This window comes from Megascapheus bottae, chromosome 2 (genome assembly GCF_031878675.1).
Source record: "Megascapheus bottae isolate mThoBot1 chromosome 2, mThoBot2.hap1, whole genome shotgun sequence".
Lineage (NCBI taxonomy): Eukaryota > Metazoa > Chordata > Mammalia > Rodentia > Geomyidae > Megascapheus > Megascapheus bottae.
This window is the reverse complement of record NC_143510.1, coordinates 48062943-48084539: the sequence shown is the minus strand read 5'-3', so window position 1 is coordinate 48084539 and position 21597 is coordinate 48062943. Positions and strand designations below refer to the sequence as shown.

General features: G+C 41.1%; 1 protein-coding gene across 1 annotated transcript in view; it reads left to right on the top strand.

Annotated features, from left to right (window-relative positions):
* Window positions 1-21597, top strand: part of Slc11a2 (solute carrier family 11 member 2) — a 45634-nt gene that overhangs the window by 21217 nt on the left and 2820 nt on the right. The window contains exons 6-16 of the mRNA XM_090325769.1: window positions 3462-3568; window positions 4425-4495; window positions 4597-4664; window positions 5723-5878; window positions 6996-7154; window positions 8269-8355; window positions 8996-9115; window positions 9429-9578; window positions 10566-10639; window positions 11359-11512; window positions 14958-15011. Of these exons, the coding sequence (XP_090181895.1) occupies window positions 3462-3568; window positions 4425-4495; window positions 4597-4664; window positions 5723-5878; window positions 6996-7154; window positions 8269-8355; window positions 8996-9115; window positions 9429-9578; window positions 10566-10639; window positions 11359-11512; window positions 14958-15011 (1200 nt within the window). The remainder of the gene's footprint in view (window positions 1-3461; window positions 3569-4424; window positions 4496-4596; window positions 4665-5722; window positions 5879-6995; window positions 7155-8268; window positions 8356-8995; window positions 9116-9428; window positions 9579-10565; window positions 10640-11358; window positions 11513-14957; window positions 15012-21597) is intronic.

Here is a 21597-nt window from a genome sequence, read left to right as displayed (position 1 = left end):
TGTTTGTTTGTTTGTTTTTAGTGCTAGTTCTCTCTCTCTCTCTCTCTCTCTCTCTCTCTCTCTCTCTCTCTCTCTCTCTCTCTCTCTCTCTCTCTCCCTCTCTCTCCTCTCTCCTCTCCCTCCCTCTCCCTCCCTCCTCTCCCTCCCTCCCTCCCTCCCCCTCCCCTCCCCCCTCCCTCCCTCCCCCCTCCCTCCCTCCCTCCCTCCCTCCCTCCCTCCCTCCCCCCCTCTCCCTCCCTCCCTCCCTCCCTCCCTCTCTCTCTCTCTCTCTCTCTCTCTCCTCTCTCTCTCTCTCTCTCTCTCTCTCTCTCTCTCTCTCTCTCTCTCTCTCTCTCTCTTTCTCTCTCTTTCACCAGTTCTGGCCTTGAGCTCAGAGCCTGAGCACTGTTCTTGGACTTTCTCAAGGCTAGAGCTCCACCGCTTGAGCCACAGCACCACTCCTGGCTTTTTTTCTATGTATGTGGTACCAAGGAATCGAATCCAGGTCTTCGTGCATGCTAGGCAAGCACTCTACCACCAGGCCAAAAACTCCCAGCCCCTAACTGTCAATTTAAAAAGGATTTACACTGGGCCGGGAGTTTGGCCTAGTGGTAGAGTGCTTGCCTAGCATGCACGAAGACCTGGGTTCAATTCCTCGGTACCCCCACATACATAGCAAAAAGGGAAGTGGTGCTGAGGCTCAAGTGGTAGAGCTCTAGCCTTGAGACAGCCCAAGGACAGTGCTCAGGCCCTGAGCTCAAGCCCAGGACTGGCAAAAAAAAAAAAAAAGATTTACACTGTGAAGTTTAACTCTTGCACATACTGTACTTTAGTCAGCTTGATCATGTGTATATATATGCATGTGCTTCTTCTCTGTGTGTTTACACAACAGGTTGTGTTTTGAGGCTAAGATCCACATTGAGCCAGGTACCAGTGATTCACAACTAATTCTAGCTACTTAGGAGGCTGAGATCTGTGGATTATGGTTCAAAGCCAACCTGGATAAAAAAATTTTTTTGAGATTTATCTCCAGTTAACCAGTAAGAAGCTAGAGGTGGACCTTAAGTGGGTACAAGTGGTAGAATGCTAGCCTTGAGCAAAAAAGTTCCCAGACCCTGAGTTCATCAAAGCCCTAGGATGGGCACAAAAAAAAAAAAAAAAAAAAAAAAAAAGAGCCGGGAGTTTGGCCTAGTGGTAGAGTGCTTGCCTAGCATGCATGAAGACCTGGGTTCAATTCCTTGGTACCACATACATAGAAAAAAGCCAGAAGTGGTGCTGAGGCTCAAGTGGTAGAGTTCTAGCCCTGAGAAAGTCCAAGGACAGTGTTCAGGCCCTGAGCTCAAGCCCAGGACTGGCAAAAAAAAAAAAGAAAAGAGAGAAAAGAAAAGACGAAGGAAGGAAGAAAAAGATGCACACATGAAGAAAATACTGTCCTTTGCCTTTATGGCCTGCCTGGCTTTCTTTAGTATGATTTTTTTTTTCAGAGCCACATGTTTCTTTTAAAATGATGTAAATTTATTCTAACTTCTTGCCCTCTTTCTTTCTTGTTTGTCCATTGTAAGGCTTGAACTCAGTGCCTGGGCACTGTTCCTGAGCCTCTTTGTGTTTAAGGCTAGCACTTTACCACTTGAGCCACAGCACCACTTCTGGCCTTTTCGGTTTATGTGATGCTAAGGAATTGAACTTAGGGCTTCATGCATGCTAGATAGGCACTCTACCACTAAGCCAATTCCCAGCCCCTCTTGCCCTCTTTCAATTTAGTTATTTTTCAGATAGGATCTTGGAGTTTTTGCCTGGGGTAGATCTTGGAACTGTGATCCTTCTGCCTATGCCTCTGCGTAGCTAGGATCACAGGTATGTGCTACCACTGCCCTGCTTAGTAAAGGGCAGGAATTTGCTGTGTAGCCCAGCCTGACCTGGAATTCATGATCCTTATGCTTCTATCTCCCTAGTGGTAGAATTGTAGACCTGTGTCACCACTGGCAACAGGAATAAACTATTCTTGCCTTCTCATAAACCATGACCTTTTATAATTTTTTTTGCCAGTTCTGGGAACTGAACTCAGAGCCTGAGCACTGTCTTTGGGCTTTCTCAAGGATAGAGCTGTACCACTTGAGCCATAACACCACTTCCAGCTTTTTTATGTATTAGGTCTATGAACCTGGGTCTTCATGTATGCTAGGCAAGCACTCTTACCACTAGACCAGACTCCCAGTCCATTTTATAAATTCTTTTAGCTCTTGCTGCTGCTGCTGCTTCCATTCCTCCCCCCTTTTTTTTTGTGCCTTTATTAGTGCTAAACATAGGACCTCACACTTTCAGCTTGGTTTTGCTTCCTGCTCTTCTCCCCCCCCCCCCCACGCCCATGGCTCACACTCTTATCATTTGAGCCATGCCTCTAGTTATAGGCATGAGCCACTAAGACCAACCTAGTATCTCATTTGTTTTCTGTGGTACTGAGGAATCAAACCCAGGGCTTTGTTCATGCTAGGCAAGTATCTACCATTAAGGCATATTCCCAGCCCCAGCATCTCATTCTTTATGTATGTTAAAGATCTGTTGGTGAAAAGAAAATTTTTGGATAACTGATATCTGAAGGTACCTTTTCTACATTCAGTAAGCTAGCATTAACTAAATTTGCTTTTCTGCCAGAATGTCCAGATTAATTTCCTACTTTGCTATATGACACTCATTTCCACCTAGTTTATTCTGAATTCTTTCATTTGTCTTTTTTCATTTGCTGGTATACTATTATTATATTAGAAATAACCCCAGCCTTTCATATTTGTTTTATAACTTCAGCTTGATACTTTTTTCTTCAGTAATTTCTATTCTCACTCTTTTTTTTTTTTTTTTGTGGGTCTTGGGGCTTGAACTCAGCCTGGGCACTGTCCCTGAGCTCTTCAGCTCAAGGGTACTGTGCTACCCTTGAGCCAAGCCCCACTTCCTGTTTTCTAGAGGTTAACTGGAGATAAGAGTCTCAGGTCCTTTTATGCCTGGGCTGGTTTTGAACCTTGATCCTCAGATCTCAGCCTCCTGAGTAGCTAGGATTACAGGCATGAGCCACTGTGCCCGGCTTCTATTCTCTCTTGACTGTGTCAACATATTTGAATATGTAAGTATTCAAGTAGAGAATAAGTATTCAGTAAGCTTATTCATTTGAATAAGCTAATAGAAAACGTTTTAAATTATTTTTAGATGAAAGGTTAAGTAAAAAGTTGTGAATTGCAAATCCATTCCTTTTCTTGAGTGGGATGTAGTAAGAATAAGATCAGCTGGCTCCCTGGCTAAGTTTGTAGACCATACCATGAGAAGCACATTTGGCTCTTTATCTGGGACCACAGTACAGTGATACGCTGTGTGGAACACAAGCTCAGTACTTCTCCTCTAACCTGGAGGCTTGTAAAAGTCTCTGTGGGTCTGCGCCGAAGTATGAATCCTAAACAAAGAAGGATATTCTTAGAAATGTCTTTGCTGTGTAGGTCCCAAGAATCATCCTGTGGCTGATGGTGGAGTTGGCTATCATTGGTTCAGATATGCAGGAAGTCATTGGCTCAGCCATTGCCATCAATCTCCTGTCTGCTGGAAGGTGAGGGGATTTTCCTCTACAAAGTTATCAGTTGGATTTCAAAGCCAAGGTAAAAATGAAAGCCCATGTTTACTTTTAATATTCAACTTCTGTGTTATTCTATGATGCCTTTCTAGGCACATTTTTGCCTCCCCCAACAGATGTAGTTTCCTATGGTGGCACATTCTTTTTTTTTTTTTTAATTTATTTTTTTTATAATTTTTTATTATAATTAATAAAAGGATTACATGATATTTGCCAGATAGAAGGTGCATTAATTCACATACATTGATACCCTTTCACATGTCTTGGTACCCATTACCCTCCCCCCACCCACCCCCCATCCCCCACATTCTTTTTTTTATATATATATAGAGTATGTGGCATTTTGAATTCCAGTTATTTACTTGTATGTCAGTTGTATGTCAGTTTATCCTCACTGGGTATTAAGCACCTGAAGAATAAGACCCAGCAGTGTGTCCTAAATGTCTGACATTGTTGATTCTAAATCCATGCACTGAAGTTGGAGCAATTCTCAATTACCTAAGACTTGACTTCCTATCACCAACTCTTTTCCTCCAATTCTTCTTTTTTTTAATTTTTTTTTTTTTTTTTGCCAGTCCTGAGCTTGCACTCAGGGCCTGAGCACTGTCCTTGGACTTTCTCAAGGCTACAGCTCTACCACTTGAGCCTCAGCACTACTTCTGGCTTTTTTTCTATGTGTGTGGTACTGAGGAATCAAACCCAGGTCTTTGTGCATGCTAGGCAAGCACTCTACCACTAGGCCAAACTCCCAGCCCCCTCCTTCAATTATTCTGTGTTGGGAATGGAATGGTTTGAGTATTTCTTCAATTCCCATTTCTTATTTCTAACCTAGGGTTCCCCTGTGGGGTGGAGTTCTCATCACCATTGCAGACACGTTCGTTTTTCTCTTTTTGGACAAATATGGTAAGGAGAGTGGGAATGGGGGATCAGAGGAGCCACTTTCTATCATGTGGCAACTGGGGCTGTCTGCCTTCTGTGAGCTCACTGCTGCATTCCCTCCTTAGGCTTGCGGAAGCTTGAAGCATTTTTTGGCTTTCTCATCACTATAATGGCTCTCACATTCGGATATGAGGCAAGTGTGACAGGCTATGCATTGCCTCTTAAAACAACATTTCCTTTGTGTTTTGATTAGTGAATATTTCCTGGTGTTTGTTCCAACCCACACAACCCCCAGGAATCAGTGTCTTCATTTGCGGTAATGACATCTTTCTATGTCAAGTTGGCTTGGCTAAACATTGGAAACTATATCTATTCTGTGAGTAGATCTTGCAATTTGTCCCAAAGTTTCCAAGAAATATGCTGAAGCAGAGAGGAACGTGAATAAAAAATGTTTATGAATGAGTCTCTTAGCATATAACTAGTGGCTATGATAGTTGATTTTTAAATGAAAATAGGTGACTAAGTGGGGATATTCAAGAATTAATGTGATGCTAAATATCTAGATTACCTAGTCACACATTTTCCTAACTTCTAGCAATGAGAACCTTATTATGAGTAATTCTTGCATAGCTGTGACCAAAATACCTGAGAGAATTTAAGTCAGAAAAGATTTCGTTGAGAAGATTTAGCTTGGGCAGAATAGCATGGTAGCATGAGCATGTGAGGAGGAAGTTCCTCAACTCAGGGTAGACAAGAAACAGAACGACAGGAAGAGGCAGGGCCATATGCGCCCTTCAAAGACACCCCAGTGACCCATTTCCTTTACTACCTGAGGACCAGGTGTTGAACATGTGAGGCTTAGGTGAACAGTTCATTTTCTAACCATAAGAACTTCTTTTGTTCCTTTGTGATTATTTTTGGTGTTACTAGGTATCAAATCCTGGGCTTTGTGCATATTGAGTATTGAAGTATATTGCTGAAAGAACACAGCCTTCTATTTGGGCAAATTGCTTCAGACTTGTAGGCCCAAGTGATTCTCCTACTTTAGTCTCTCAAGTACATGGGTCTACAGGCATGGGCCCCTGCACCCAGCTGTTGCTTGAATTTTTGGTGATTTTCTACTCTTAAGATAAATAGATCATTGTTGCAGGAAAAGGAACTACAAGGAATAAAAGATGTCAGAATACTCTGATCCCATGTTACTTCTATCTCATGTTTCATCAAAGGCTAATCCATGATGTTAATGTGTAGTATGTTACAGTGAAACCCAACCAGAGCCAAGTACTCAAGGGCATGTTTGTGCCATCCTGTTCTGGCTGTCATACACCACAGATTGAGCAGGCAGTTGGCATTGTGGGAGCTGTGATCATGCCACACAACATGTACCTGCACTCTGCTTTAGTCAAGGTAAGTAAGGCCCTTACCTTGTTGGCCTTAGTACAGTTCATGGGATCCTTTTCTCTTTTTCTTTCTTTCTTTTTTTTTTTGTAGGTCATGGGGCTTGAACTCTGGGCTTGGGCGCTGTCCCTGAGCTTTTCAGCTCAAGGCTACTGCCCTACCCTTGTGCCACAGCCCCATTTCCCATTTTCTAGAGGTTAATTGGAGATAAGAGTGCCACATGCTTTAGTGCCTGGGCTGGTTTTGAACCGTGATCCTTAGATCTCAGCCTCCTGAGTAGGTAGAATTACAGGCATGAGCCACCACACCTGACTGTGATCTTTTTCTTTAACAACGAGGGCACAAAGACTTAGCTTATAACTGTTAGAGCCCAAAGGAGCAAGATATTTGTAGTTGGACATTTATAAAGTCAATATACTCTTGAATTATGTCCTTATCACCAAGTTGACCAGAGGCTACTAACCCCAAAAGAAACTGTGGCTAACTTTCCTTATAAAAAGCCTCTCCTGGGGCCGGGAGTTTGGCCTAGTGGTTAAAGTGCTTGCCTAGCATGCATGAAGACCCGGGTTTGATTCCTTGGTACCACATACATAGAAAAAAGCCGGAAGTGGTGCTGAGGCTCAAGTGGTAGAGCTCTAGCCTTGAGAAAGTCCAAGGACAGTGCTCAGGCCCTGAGCTCAAGCCCAGGACTGGCAAAAAATAAAAATAAATAAATAAAATAAAAAGCTTCTCGTGTCTCATTCTCCAAAGGCCGAGTGGCCTTGGGAGGAGAGGAACCCAGACAAACTTTACCAATTAAGTCTTATATATTCACTTATTGGCTAATTTCAGAGACCTTTTACACTTAGGACTGAAATCAACCTGTTTCTACAGGTCAGTGGTCCTCCTAGCCATTAGACCTGAGAGTTCTCTTAGTCATTCTTCCCTATCTAGGGAATGTGCAGTGCTGTCAAAGGGTATGGAGCGCTTAATCACTTAATGGACTTGGATTTAAGTCACTGTTGGATCTTGTATTTCATCTAGTCAGTTATTTGCCCTCTTAATCTCTCAGCTGACTCCAAAGTTCTAAGTTTTACAAGGAAATTTGCTGCAACTAGTGAAAAATTGACTGTGGCTGTCTCTCTAGTCTAGACAGGTAAACCGGGCCAATAAGCAGGAAGTTCGAGAAGCAAATAAGTACTTTTTCATTGAATCCTGCATTGCTCTCTTTGTTTCCTTCATCATCAACGTCTTTGTCGTCTCCGTCTTTGCTGAAGCATTTTTTGGGAAAACCAATGATCAAGTGGTAAGTATACCAGGGTCATGGGTGGTAGGGAGTGTTAAGGTAAAATGAAGGCTGTATGAGGCAGGAAATCACAACACCTAGAAACCCAAGGAAAGTATGTCAGCAGCTTAGTCAGATTATAATATGTGGCTGACCCAGTCTAGCTCTGTCTTTTGCAGTATTTTCCTGGAAAGGCACATGGTGTCATACTCACCACTGACTCGTGTTGTCATGTGGATGACTTTACAATTTTTGACTCCTTCTCATGCTTTTGTTTTCTGACCCTCAGCTTCTCCCTGCCACTTGCTGCTTGAACTGAGGACAGGTTGGGAAGAACTAGCAAACAGAAAACACACTTTGTAACAAGTACAGAGACACAAATTTGTTTTGTTATTTAAAATCTGTGTCCTTTGAACTCCTGATGACTATATTATCTCCCCACCCCCACTCCAGACTGGGTACTTGAATTCAGGGCCTGGGAACTTTCCCTGAGTTTTTTTTTGGTCAAGGCTAGTGCTCTATCACTGGAGCCACAGGTCTACTTCTGGATTTCCCGCCCTCCCCCCCCCCCCCACTTTGGTGGTTAATTGGAGATAAGACTCCCAAGTACTTTTCTGCCCAGGGTTGCTTCTAACCTCAGTTCTCAGATCTCAGCCTCCTGAGTAGCTAGGATTGCAAGTGTGAGCTTGAGCTATTGGTGACACCCCTCCCCCCTGCCTTTTTTAAAGTTATACTGAATATCAAGCATATGCATGCTGGGTATATAATCTACCACTGAGCTACACCTCCATCTGCCTTTTTCAGTTTTTATTATCATTTGTTTACTAGGACTCCAGGCTCTATTTTGAGTGATTTCTCATGTTTGAAGCCTTCTATGGGCCTCTTCTGTCATTGTTTAAAATGAGCTAGATTTGTTATGTACTTTGATTTACAAAGATTTTGATAACATGGGGATCTAGAAGACTGTGGAGATTCCAAACAATATTACTACTAGTGTCTGTTCTTATTACATCCTGCTTCATGGCTTTCTTTCAACCTATCCTTTATAAAAGACCTTGATGTGATTTGTAGAGAGCTTTTTATCTGATTCATAACTCTGAAAGAAAAGTTGTTCTTAAACTGCTTTGGGTTATAGGTTAGTGTCTGTAAAAACAGCAGCAGTCCCCATTCTGGCCTTTTTCCTGAGGATAACTCAACTCTGGCTGTGGACATCTACAAAGGGGTAAGCACATTCATGTTTGTGATCTTTGTTCTTAAATCAATCTTAGTTTATTATCTGGTCTTTTTGTGAGTTTGTTTCAGCTCTGACCTGCCTCCTTTAGTGTTGTTTATTTCAGAAGTCAACTTGCTACACCAGAATTTAGAGCTATATAATTGGGATGGGTTGTCATATAGTATCAACTGAAAAGATAGATATATAATAGTTTCCAAAATCCTGGTGACAGAGTGTGGTTGTTAATTGTGGTAAATGTTCTTTACCTGGGTCTCTTAGTCCCTTTATTCTGCTTATATCATGACTCTCTTAAGAGTTTGATATATAGTGCACTGTAGTCCCTTAATATATTTGATCTTCCTTTACTTTGATACTCAGCATTTTCTGTGTGCATTAATAGAGGTGAATGCTTTAGGTGCTTGGATAAGAGAGTACTAGGCAGTGTAATGAAGGAATATCCAGAAAAGTTGAGAATAAAGGCCTATAGAGTCAGATCCAAGCCTGAGCCGAGTTTTGGAGCAGGCCTAGCACAGGACTTGGTGTGAGTGCTATCTAGCAAAGAAGATGGAAGAATGCCACAGGGATGGGCTGTTGTGAATGTTGCCTAAGCAGATAGCTAACATAGCTCATCTTCCCTTGCCTCTACCAGGGCGTTGTGCTGGGATGTTACTTCGGACCTGCCGCACTTTACATCTGGGCTGTGGGGATCCTAGCTGCAGGGCAGAGCTCCACCATGACAGGAACCTATTCTGGCCAGTTTGTCATGGAGGTATGTTTTAGTGTTGAGTAAAGAGATGACACAGCCATTTTTTGTTGTTTTTGAGGTTGGAATTCAACCTCAGGCTTTCTAAGCTGATGTTCTTCTACTCTATGCCTTCAGCTCTGTTTTTTGCTAGTAATTGTTAAAATAGGGTCTCAGCATCTTTTCTGCCTGTGTTCTCTGTGATCTTTCCACTCTTAAGTAGCTAGGATTATAGGCGTGAGCCACTGGCTTTGGCTCTCTCTTTATCATTCCCAGTTCTCTCCCTTTTTTTTTTTTTTCCCATTCTAGACAGTTGTCCTGATCCTGTGTTTTCTTTCAGGGCTTTCTGAACCTAAAATGGTCACGTTTTGCCCGAGTGATTCTAACACGCTCTATTGCCATCATCCCCACTCTGCTTGTTGCTATCTTCCAAGATGTAGAGCACCTAACTGGGATGAATGACTTCCTGAATGTTCTGCAGAGCTTACAGGTGAACAAGGAGCTGGGAATGCCCATATCACATTTATTTATTCATTAAATCCTGCCCTTAGACATCAAGTCTTGTACTGGCTACTGGTGGAACATTGAGAGGAAGAGGCATGGTAAATGAATAAATGAAGCCCCACAATTTACAAGACTTACATTAATAGCTTTTCAACCTGTTGAATTGGAATTATGAGAACTAAAGAGTACTGTGTTAAAAATTAATTAATCCAGCAGACATTAAATGGCTATAAGACTTGGTGCTCAATGGGAGGGAGGCAGAAGAATGGAGAAAGGGATGTGAATGATTATAGTCATAATTTTCAGTGTACATACAGGAAAATGGAAGTAGGAAACTTTAGAAGGTGGGTGGGACAGGCTAGATGGGAAGACAGAAGGACAGTGGAAGAGGTGACACTGATCATTATACAAACCAGGTAGTAATGGGCATGTCTGTAATCCTAGTCACTCAGGATCCTGAGATCTAAAGATCAAGATTCAAAGCCACCCAGGTAGGGAAGTCTGTGTGACTCTTACCTCCATTAAAAAAAAAAAAGCTAGAAGTGGTATTGTGGCTCAAATGGTAGAACACTAAAGCTACTTGAGCATAAAAAGCTCATGGACAGCTCTGGGGCCCTGAGTTGAAACCCTAGGACTGGCATGTGCCCATGTGCATGTGCATAGACAGAGACAGACACACATACACACAAAGATGCATTATATATCTATTTGAAAATAATAATGAAAAAGATACTAAGCTAAACTTGGGCAATTAAGACAAGTCAGATTCAATATTTTGTCTTTGTATATAGACAGAAACACTTATTACCATTTATCCTAAGTTACAGATAGCTTGACAGCTCAGTAGATTTCAGCATAAGGTTTGAGCATGAGGAGATGTTAGGAATAATTATGATTTCCTTGTATAAGCTATGTTTTTCTTTATGGTTGTACCAGTGACCCCAGAATCCCTGTTTCATTTTTTTTTTCCCAGCTTCCCTTTGCTCTCATACCCATCCTCACCTTCACAAGTTTGCGGCCAGTAATGAGTGATTTTTCTAATGGAATGTGAGTACTGTCATCTTGGTTCTCCAAAGGGAAACTTCTATGTGGGAATAGGGTATTTCTATCTAACACACCAATCAAAAATTAGTCATGTCAGGGACTTTACAGGCTTTGAGAAGTGATTACTAGTGACATCCTCTTTGGTGATGAGAATGGAGAATATGGAGGTAGTAAAAGAGGAAAAACAATTTTTCCATGCATTTTTTAATATTATTGTATTTAATAAAAGGGTTACATGATATTTGCCAGATAGAAGGTGCATTAATTCACATACATTGATACCCTTCCACATGTCTTGGTCCCCATTACCTTCCCCCCCACCCCCCTCCATGCATTTTTTTAGTGCTAAATTTTATTCCAGCTTCAGCCATTGAAGTTTGAATTCTTTGTTAAATGACGTTAATATGAAAGGCATAAGCTAATACATTTTGCATATATCTGAAGGTTTGTGATTTTTGCATTACTTGTCAAATTTCAATGGCTCTATCATAATAACTAATTGCACTGCTCAGGCGTGTTACATTTTTAGGGTCTCAAATGTTAGATAAATATTAAGGTTTATTTATTGCATTTCTTTTTATATATCTTCTCTTGTTTCTTTCTGTTATTGTATAACTTTTTGTAAAGCCTCTAATCCTTACCATATTAACTCTATAAGATGCAGTTTTCTGTCTGTGGCCAGGTTGGATTGTTTCACTATCTACTGTGCTGATCTTTTACAGAGGCTGGAGAATTGCAGGCGGGATCTTGGTCCTTATTGTATGTTCCATCAACATGTACTTTGTAGTGGTTTATGTCCAAGACCTAGGGCATGTGGTGTTGTATGTGGTGGCTGCAGTGGTCAGCGTGGCATATCTGGCCTTTGTGTTCTACTTGGTAAGTCCAGTCTGGAGGAAGCAGGGGCACAAGTATTGGGGATGGCACAGATCGGGCAAATTGACATTCAGAAATAATGGATCCAAAAGATCACATAGCAGTCTACCTCCTGGCTATTGAGGCAATTCGTGTGGCATTTTCAAGGCATTTGTTTCTATGTCTAATCATCAGATTTACTTTGGTTTCTAATACCATATTTTTCTGTTTATGTCTTCAATTCTGATGAAAAGAAAAGTAAGTTTAAAAAACAAAAAAGATAGTAAGACTGAGAGTGGAGAGTGGTACAAGATGGAGCTGGAGATTGCATGTGCACTGTGAGCTTTCAAGGGGGATACGGGTGGGCTCAAGTCTGCACCAGCTTTACCACTTACTAGTTATATAAAGAAATAAGTACTCATTAAATTATAGTCATTAAAATATCTTAGTTTTACAAATAAATAATCTTGATTTTTAAAAAATCCTCATTATGCATTTGGAGGTGTGGCTCAGATAATAAAACACCAACCAATGAGTGAACGTAGGCATAAAAGGTACCAAGTTTGAGTCCCATTGTGGACAAAAATACAAAAAAGCCATGTGCTAGTGGTTCATGCCTGTAACCTTAGCTACTCAGGAGACTGAGATCTGAGGATTATGGTTCAAAGCCAGCCCAGGCAGGAGAGTCCATGAGACTCCAGAAAACTGCAAGTGGCCCTGTGGCTCAAAACAGTAGATTACTAGCCTTGAGCAAAAAGAATTCAGGGACAGTGCCCAGGCCCTGAGTTTAAGCCCCACAACTGGCAAATATAAATAGATGAAGGAAGGAAGGAAGGAAGGAAGGAAGGAAGGAAGGAAGGAAGGAAGGAAAGAAAGGGCAGAGAGGTAGAAAGGGAAAAACTATCCTGGTTATAAAACTTGGTTATGGGGAGAATGGTGGAAAGGGTGGCATTTTTCCTAGATATACTGACTTATAAACTGATTTGTTGAAATGAAACTCATTTATATAACTGTTTAATGAGAATTTTTAAAAACTAATTTAAACAAAACTTAGTTACATAGAAAAGGAAGGGAAATTTTTTTTCTTTGAATCAGGGCCTCACTCAGTAGCCCAGGCTTCTTCTAACCTTATCTCCTGAGTACTAGAATTATAGGAGTAAGGCACCATGCATGCCTAGCCACAAATTTTTGTACTATTTTGAAAAAAAGAGTTATTATAAGTATAGGCTAGGTAAAAATGATAATAGTAGTCATCTTAGAAAAGTTGGAGATTATAGGTATTTTTAAATAAACTTTTCAGACATTCTTGAACATTGCTAGTATTGGTAAAAACAAAACAAACAAAAAAAACCAAGCTGGATGCCAGTGGTTTTTTATGCTTAGGATGCCTGTAGTTGTAGCTACTAAGGAGACTATGATCAGAGGATTGTGATTTGAAGCCAGTCTACACAAGAAAGTTTATGAGACTCTTTATCTTCAACTAATCACTAAAAAACCAGAGGTGGATCTGTGGCCAAGTGGTAGAGCATCAGCCTTGCGCATAAAAGCTTAGGGACAGCATCTAGGCCCTGAGTCCATGCCCCAGCACTGGCACACATACACAAAAAGCCATAGTGACAACACATCCCCTTTCCTGTTTTACATGTTTCTCTGAGAAACACAAGGGTTGGTGATAAGGATCAGCAGACTTTATGCCATTTCTACTGCAAAGAGTACTTAAAGGTAGAGAGTAGAACCCTGCTCTTAATGGCTATAGTACTTAGTTCCCTTGCCAGTGTCTGCCACAAGTTAGTATCTGATGAATACTGAAAGTTAGTATCTAATGAATGCTGAAAAAGTATGTCCTGTATTGGTATATTTCTGTTTGCCTTCCCAGTATCAGGCATGTAAAGATGATACTAGCCACAGCTCCTAGGAAACCAAATAATAATACTATAAGCTCACCACATTCACAGATTTATTACACATGGCTTTGACCAAGTGCTGTCAAAAAGTAACTGGGAATTTGGCCTAGTAGTAGAGTGCTTGCCTAGCATGCACAATGCTGTCAAAAAAGTAACTTTTAACTGGGAATTTTGCATAGTGGTAGAGTGCTTGCCTAGCATGCACAAAGAACTGGGTTCAATTCCTCAGTACCACATACATAGAAAAACCTGGAAGTGGTGCTGTGGCTCAGGTGGTAGAGGTCTAGCTTTGAGAAAGTCCAAGGACAATGCTCAGGCCCTGAGTTCAACCTCCAGGACTGGCAAAATAATAATGATGATGATGGTGATAATAATATTTTAATCAAAGAAATTTCAAATACAAAATTTTAAATTACCAGATCATGAGTGTAGCCTAGTGACAAAGTGCTCACCTAACATGCACGAAGCCCTGGATTCAATTCCTTAGTACCACATACAAAGAAAAAGCCAGACGTGGCGCTGTGGCGCAGGTGGCAGAGCACTAGCCTTGAGCAAAAAGTGTCCAAGGACAGTGTCCAGGCTCTGAATTCAAGCCCTGGGACTGGCAAAAAAAAAAATAATAATTACCACCAATACACACAGCTCAGGTGATGTAGAAAAGTTCTGCCAGACTCACATTATTGTCTGCTGTATTTAAATTATTGTGTGATCTGCTGAATGTTTCCCTGCCCTTAATTTTGTGAAAATATACCTCTCCCCAAAGCAAATACAACCTATTAAACAAGGTAAACGTTATGGTAATTCTCCCAATCCAAAAAGGACATAGAAGGGGCTTTGCTTAAGTGATTAAGTGAAAATTTAAGATTTATTTAAAAATGGCATGGCTTTAGCAGATGGATAGCAGGCAGTGTGGGAAACATGAACCAAGTGTCTACATTACAGAACTCTATGAATCCTGAGCATTTACAGTTCTTCCTGAGCAGTGACCTTGGAACTATATACCTGTGGATACTAAGAGTCTACTGGATCTCCTACAAAGCAATTATTCTTAAAACTGGCTTAGAAATTAAAGGAATCTTTTCATGTCAGTTGCTTTTGAAGGTTCTGGGTTATCCTCTGTGGCCCTGAGACTAGAGAGGTTATTGATGTCCAATTTTTAGAGATGAGGGCTGATTTTAGAGTAGGTTAGTGCCATTTAGTAGCTTAGGAGATGGCCCTATCTATTCATCATTTCCCCATTTTTCATGATGGGGAGTAGAGAGGAAAGGGTTGTAAGAAAAATGGGTCAGCAGGGAATTCTCTGTTGGATAAAAGAAACAAGTCACAAACACAAAATGGTAGAGATAACTCAGTATTAAAAATAGTATGCCAAGTCTTTTTTGAGGAAGAAGCATACAAGGTGGGGATGGGAGCCTGATTTAGGCAGCCCTTGGCAGTGGAAGCAGGTAGATGAACTGGATGTTGAAGGCAGGCAGCAATATGCATGTGAGCAGTGAGAAGCCATGTTGGTGGGTGAGAGGGCTCTTCCCAGAGCCTGGTGAGTGATGACCATATTTCTCTTCCAGGGTTGGCTATGTCTGATTGCATTGGGCATGTCCTTTCTGGATTGTGGGCGCACGGTAAGCATCTCTAAAGCCCTGCTGACTGAAGACACCAACGGTGGCTGTGCTAAGTAAACACTGGATTGATCTGTCTGTCCTCCGCACGGAGCCATCAGAGCCAGTGTGTTTCTATGGTTTACTGTGTGAACAAAGCCACAAGTATGTGCTGTTGCACACCCTGCAGTTAGGACTCAACTGCTAGTTGGGAAAGACTTTATTTCATGTGTGTTTGAATGAAGTCCCTTTTTTTTTCTCCTTTTCTTTGTGATCTCCTAACTTGAGAACTGAATTAGGTACAGTTTTGAAAAGCTGACATTTGCTGCTATTATTCCAACACTAATATCTTTTAAGCCCAAGGCCAGATTATTTATCCTTTTGAGAGAGAATTTTCTGTGGATGATTCTTAATCAGACTGTATTTTTTAAAAAACTGGAAAGTGCAATACATGTTTTCATAATGCAAACTACAGACATTGTCATAGATAATGGATTTTAAAAGTCTGAGAAACACTTTTATGAACACTGTCAATTATTTTGATTATAAAAATATCAATTTGAGTGGTTTCTTCTATATGGAATAGAAAATTACAAGATCTAAACCCTGGGGCCAAATATGGTGATGTACATCTGTAATCCCAGCTGCTTAGGAGGTAGAAATAGGAGAATTGCTATTTAAAGCCAACCAGTAGAAAATTTATTGAGACTCTCATCTCAAAAACAAATGAACAGCAACAACAATAGCAAAATTTGGCATGGTTCCTTCCATATAAAATAGAAAATTAAGAGACATGAATCCTGGGGCCAGATGTGGTAGTATACACCTGTAATCCTAGCTACTTGGGAGGTAGAGACAGGAAGATTGCTGTTTAAGGCCAACCAGGGAAAAAGTAAATTCCCATCTCAACAACAACAACAAACTGGAGGGGCCTAGTGGTAAGAGCGCTTGCCTAGCTAGCATGCACGAAGACCAGGGTTCGATTCCTCAGAACCACATACATAGTAAAAGCTGGAAGTAGTGCTGTGGTTTGAGTGGTAGAATTCTAGCCTTGAGAAAGCCCAAGGCCATTGCTCAGGCTCTGAGTTCAAACCCCAGGACTGGAAAAAAAAAAAGTGCTATAATCTGAGATCTGAGGTTTGCAGTTAGTTTGAAACCAGTCCGGGCACAAAAGTTGGTAGAACTTTTATCTCCAATTAACCACCAGAATACTGGAAATGGTGCTGTGGCTGATAATTTTGGTGCTGTGGCTGAAAGTGATAGAGCACTAGCCTTGAGCTGGTGAGCTCAGGAACATCACCCATGCCCAGAGTTCAAGCCCCATCACCGGCAAAAAAAAATAAAATATGACAATGGGCATTGGCAGTTCATGCCTGATTCCTAGCTACGCAGGAGGCAGGGATCTGAGGATTGCCATTTGAAGCTTGAGCAGAAAAGTCTCTGTAAGACTCATAACTCCAATTAACTACTGAAAAGCTGGAAATGGTGCAGTTAGCTTAAGCGCTAGAGCACTAGTGTTGGGCACAAAGAGAGTCAGGGACAGTACCAAAGCCCTGCGTTCAAACTCCTCAACTGACAAAAACAAAACACCAAAAACTTGCTATCGTGGTTCATGCTTGCAATCCCAGCTTCTTGGGAAGCAGATATAGGAGGATCCTGGTCTTAGTATGACCTGGGGCAAAAGCTCAAGGTTATGTCTGACTACAACCAAAAAATCCAAAAGACTAGAGTGTGGCTAATGGAGTACTGTCAAGTACAAGGCTTTGAGTTCAGTCTTCCATACCACTAACAGAAAGACAGAATTTGTTGGACTCAGGATTTTTAAAATTTATTTCCACTGGGGCCGGGAGTTTGGCCTAGTGGTTAAAGTGCTTGCCTAGCATGCATGAAGACCCGGGTTCGATTCCTCGGTACCACATACATAGAAAAAAGCCGGAAGTGGTGCTGAGGCTCAAGTGGTAGAGCTCTAGCCTTGAGAAAGTCCAAGGACAGTGCTCAGGCCCTGAGCTCAAGCCCAGGACTGGCAAAAAAAAAAAAATTTATTTCCACTATCCCCACCTATAGAGAATTGTTACTAATTATCTATGTACTGAATGTATTCCTCAGAGGTGACAGTCCTGAGCTTAGTAATAATCATGTTCACAGATTTCCTGTTGATATTTATTCTTGATAGTAACAATCATGTTAACAGAGATTTCCTGATGGTATTTATTTTTGAGCATGTTTGGTTATTAGCATTTCCCCTTTCTGTCTAATAAGGTGGTGATAGCATTTATGAACTGATGTTCTTGAGAGACCTTGAAGGTAGGGAGAAAGGTTCCAAAAGTGCAAGAAGAATCATCTGTTCTTCTTGAAATCCATCTCTCAGCAATGTTTTTCTCACTCACCACTCTCATGGTGCCCAAGATAACTGTTAGGCAATCTCAAGGTCTGTAGACCTAATTGTTGGGAAGTATGCTCCTTGTTCTCATTCTGCTTTTTTTTCCTCACCCACTCCTCCCTCTCACAAGATAGTTATGTAGCACCATGGTTACAAAGTCTCTCCAGCTGTTCCATAAGAAGGAAAAAAAATCTGATGCCAGAAGGTGGAGCTCTGGAGTAGAGAAAAGGGTGTCTTCAGCTGGGGGAGCTTCAGCCACTTCTGACATTTTTACTTAGTTTGAAACAGATTCTCTCAAGTCGTTCACAGCTGTCAGGTGGACATAAAGGAGCAAAAATCCTAATGGGAATGGCTTGAAGGACTTTTCATCTTTGGAGCTTTCCTTCCGGAGTGCTGGGTTATTGGTGTTCTCTGCTTATCTGGTCCCAGAGGCATTGTGACTGGTATTTTGCACACAGTCCAAGCCCGGCCTGCGTGGACTGTCTTTTCGAAGGCATTCAGGATAAACTGTGTGTTTCACTCAATACCACACAATCACAATTGCCCTACATGTTCCTCCTCACACCTGGTATTCCACTCCTCCCTCTTGATCCCTAAACCCATCCTGAAGATGTCCTGAAGATGGTCCCAGGGTCTGATGTTGTGAGCTTTTGTCTGTAGGTACCTGTAGATAAAATATCAAATTGACAGAGAATATACATACACATACACGAATTCCTTATGGAGATTTTATATCTTTGTCCTTGTGTGGATAGGTCCACACATGTGGAAACATTTAGATGTCCAATCAAAAGCTGCTATTTTTTTTTTTGCCCACACAGAGATCAATCTGTGAATCATGCCTAATGCATGCTAGGTGAGCACTCTGCCACTGAACTACAACCCCAGCCCTAGAATCCTTTAAAAATTCTATTTATGGATTAGAATGAAAAATGTCTTCCCAGTAAAATAGCATTTTATAATTCTATGAGTATGGTATCCTACCATGTTAAAAAAAAATTCTTTATTCCCTTTGGGACTTAAAGAGGGTAAGTGCACCACAACAGTTCTCTGTACACAGTGTAAAATTTTAAGTCTTCCTATCAGCATGGTGGTATATGCCTTTAATCCTGGTACTCAGGAAGCTGAGCAGGATGATCCTGCATTTCAGGCCAAACTGAGATACAGAGTAACACTTCATCTCAAAAAAATACCTTTAAAAATATTTTTTAAAAGAAAAAGGAATTGAAGTTCCCCAATGCCAGTCTATGTACTTGGTATATGTTACATTTTGGCAGTATGCTTGTGTAAAATGTTCAAGGATATCCAGTTGTTCATATAAATTGGGTTTTGTTCTCCTTAAATGTGTCATGTAATAACTGTTCTGCTACAGTGTCCTGGGAATGAACAGGTTTGGGGAGGAGCCTCAACTGGCTTCCATGAGGTCCTGGTAGGGGTGCCAGGAGTGCTTGCACTGAAGCTTTTAGTGAACATTTAAAATGTAAACTCAATTTGTAATTAAAATTATTTTCTTTTTTCAACATGGTTTCCTGGTTATTTTTTTGACCTTTGAAAATACTTAGTAATAGGGTCTCAACAATTTTGATGAATAGATGCCAGTGTCACTTACCAACTAAAGATGGACACGGAGCTCACACTGTTAGTGTTTTGCTCCTTGTAGAGAGAGAGAGAAGTTTAGACATCACTCAGAGGAATGGATTTAGTCCTCATTAGGCTTGAATTAGTTTCAAATACCAAAACACTAATTTCTGTTTTTCCACAGGCAGTGTTGTTATAGCCAAATGTCATATCATTACCACAGTTCAACTTGAGACTTTATTCTGCCTTTCTTTACTGAAGCTGAATCATCTTAAACTATCTCAAATCTCATTTCACCAGTCAGATAGGCTTGTACATTCTGTATTTGCTGTTAAAAAGAATGCTTAAAGAGAAGAATCAAAATTGCTTAGCTTATAAACAAGTGAGCATTTGGAAGGTATCTGTGATATAAATGGAAATATTTTACCTGTTATTAAATGACATAGACATATCATGAGAAAACCCAAGTCAGCCCTTTATTTATCCCAAGAGCGACATTACAACTTCATTTTACCTTTCTGCTGTGTGCTTCCCTGATCATCTTAGGAGCAAAATACTGTAATCCCTAAGAGATTCTTTAAGTTGATGTTCTTCATTTAGCCCTTCTTAATTTTGTTTAAATTTTAGAACTGAAATAGGATACAAAACCTAAATATCTGCACTTGAAACAATTCCTCTAATTCTGTCCTTTGGAATGCGTTCTCTTTCACTGGTAGAGTGTTTGCCTTTCCCACTACCATAGTTTATAAATGTAAGAATAGAAAAGTCATTTCTTCTTTTTTTGCCAGTCCTGGGTCTTGAACTCAGGGCCTGGGCACTGACCCTGGACACTTTTTGCTCAAGGCTAGCACTTTGCCACTTGAGCCACAGCACCATGTCTAGATTTTTCTGTGTATGTAGTATCGAGGAATCGAACCTAGGGCTTTATGCATGCTAGGCAATCACTCTACCACTAGGCTACACTCCCAGCCCTAGAAAACTTATTTCTATGTGGTAGTCTTGGTCTGAGTACTTGTGTTGTCTCATAGTCTCTATATCCATGAGGCAACTGAAATGTCAAAATTAATTCCCTTGTCACATTGCTAATAAATGGGTTGGCAGGTGACCATGACTAACTAGCTCAATATCAGAGCTCACATACTCATTTACAAACTATCCTGTATAATATATAGTATACCCTTCGTGATGGGTAAGGTTCCCAAGCTTGGTTCTTTAGCAGCACTGAAAATCAAATCATGAAAACATTTAAGCCAGGCATAATGGTATATGCAAGAAATCCTGTCATCTAGGGTAGGAGGATTGCAAGGTTCATGCTAGCCTGGTGTAAGTGGAGGAATCCTATCTCAAAACAACAAAAACTCAGGAAACCAAACAAAATGCTCTAGATACTTTTAAAATGTGCCGTTTCTACTTACTTACTTTTGTTGGTTGTAGGGTTTGAATTCAGGGCTTAGGCACTATCCCTGAGTTTTTCCACTCAAGGCTAACACTCTGTCAATTTGAGCTACAGTGCCATGTCCAGTTTTCTGGTGGTTGATTGGAGATAAGTCTCATGGACTGTCCTGCCTGAGCTTGCTTCAGACCATGCTCCTCAGATCTCAGCCTCCTGAGTAGCTAGGATTACAGGCATGAGCCACTGGAACACAGCTAGAATTTGCCTTTTAAATTGTATTAATTATCTTTGAGAGCACTGGGTTTGAGCTCAGGGCTTTACGTTTGCTAGGCTGGTACTCTACCACTGCAGCCATGCTCCAATCCTAGAAAATATTTTAGCTGAGTAGTTGCCACAGACTTTGGTTTGTGCTTTTGGAAGGTAGAAAATAGGCACAGTTTTCTATGGTCCTACCTGGTAGTAGCTAAGAGCTCGTATAGGTATACTGAAGTATAAACTCTCTGTTTAGCCTATTTTTGTGCCACTTTCAGTATCTCAGAACTATATGACACCCTTCTCAATGAAAGAGTTCTACCTACTTAGTTGCCTGAGTAACACTGTCACAGAACTAGTAATACAAGCCTTGCTTACTCTGTAATGAGGAAGTCCACCATCTTTGCTCACATGGAAAAGGTTTCAGTGAATTACCAGTGAGTCTAACAATGGCTCTTAGTCACTGGAGCCTGTGGTCATAAGATCCTAAGTGAAGAAGCAAGCTGGAGGCTGGGAGCATGGCCTAGTGGCGTAGTGCTTGCCTAGCATGTACAAAGCTCTGGGTTCGATTCCTCAGTAGCACATATGCAGAGAAGGCTGGAAGTGGTGCTATGACTCAAGTGGTAGAGCCACTAGTGTTTTTGTTGTTGTTGTTTGTTTTGTTTTGTTTTTTTCTATTGTTGGTCATGGAGCTTGAATTCTTACCAGTGCCTGGCAAGTACAAGCCTTGAGAAAGCCCAAGGACACGGCCCAGGCCCTGAGTTCAAACCCCAGGACTGGGAAGGGGCGGGGAGAAGCAAGCTGGCCTGAATAACTATTGCCTTGTCTTAATTAAAGCCAATGGTGTGCCAGTATCTTTTTAGCCCACTGTTAGGAATGGTTTGGTCCTGAGCATCATCTGGTCTATATCATCTTCACACATTTTCACACATCACCACAACTTTCTCAAGACATTATACAGGTCACCTATAAGGTATTAAAAGTATATTGAAGAATAACTCATTCTT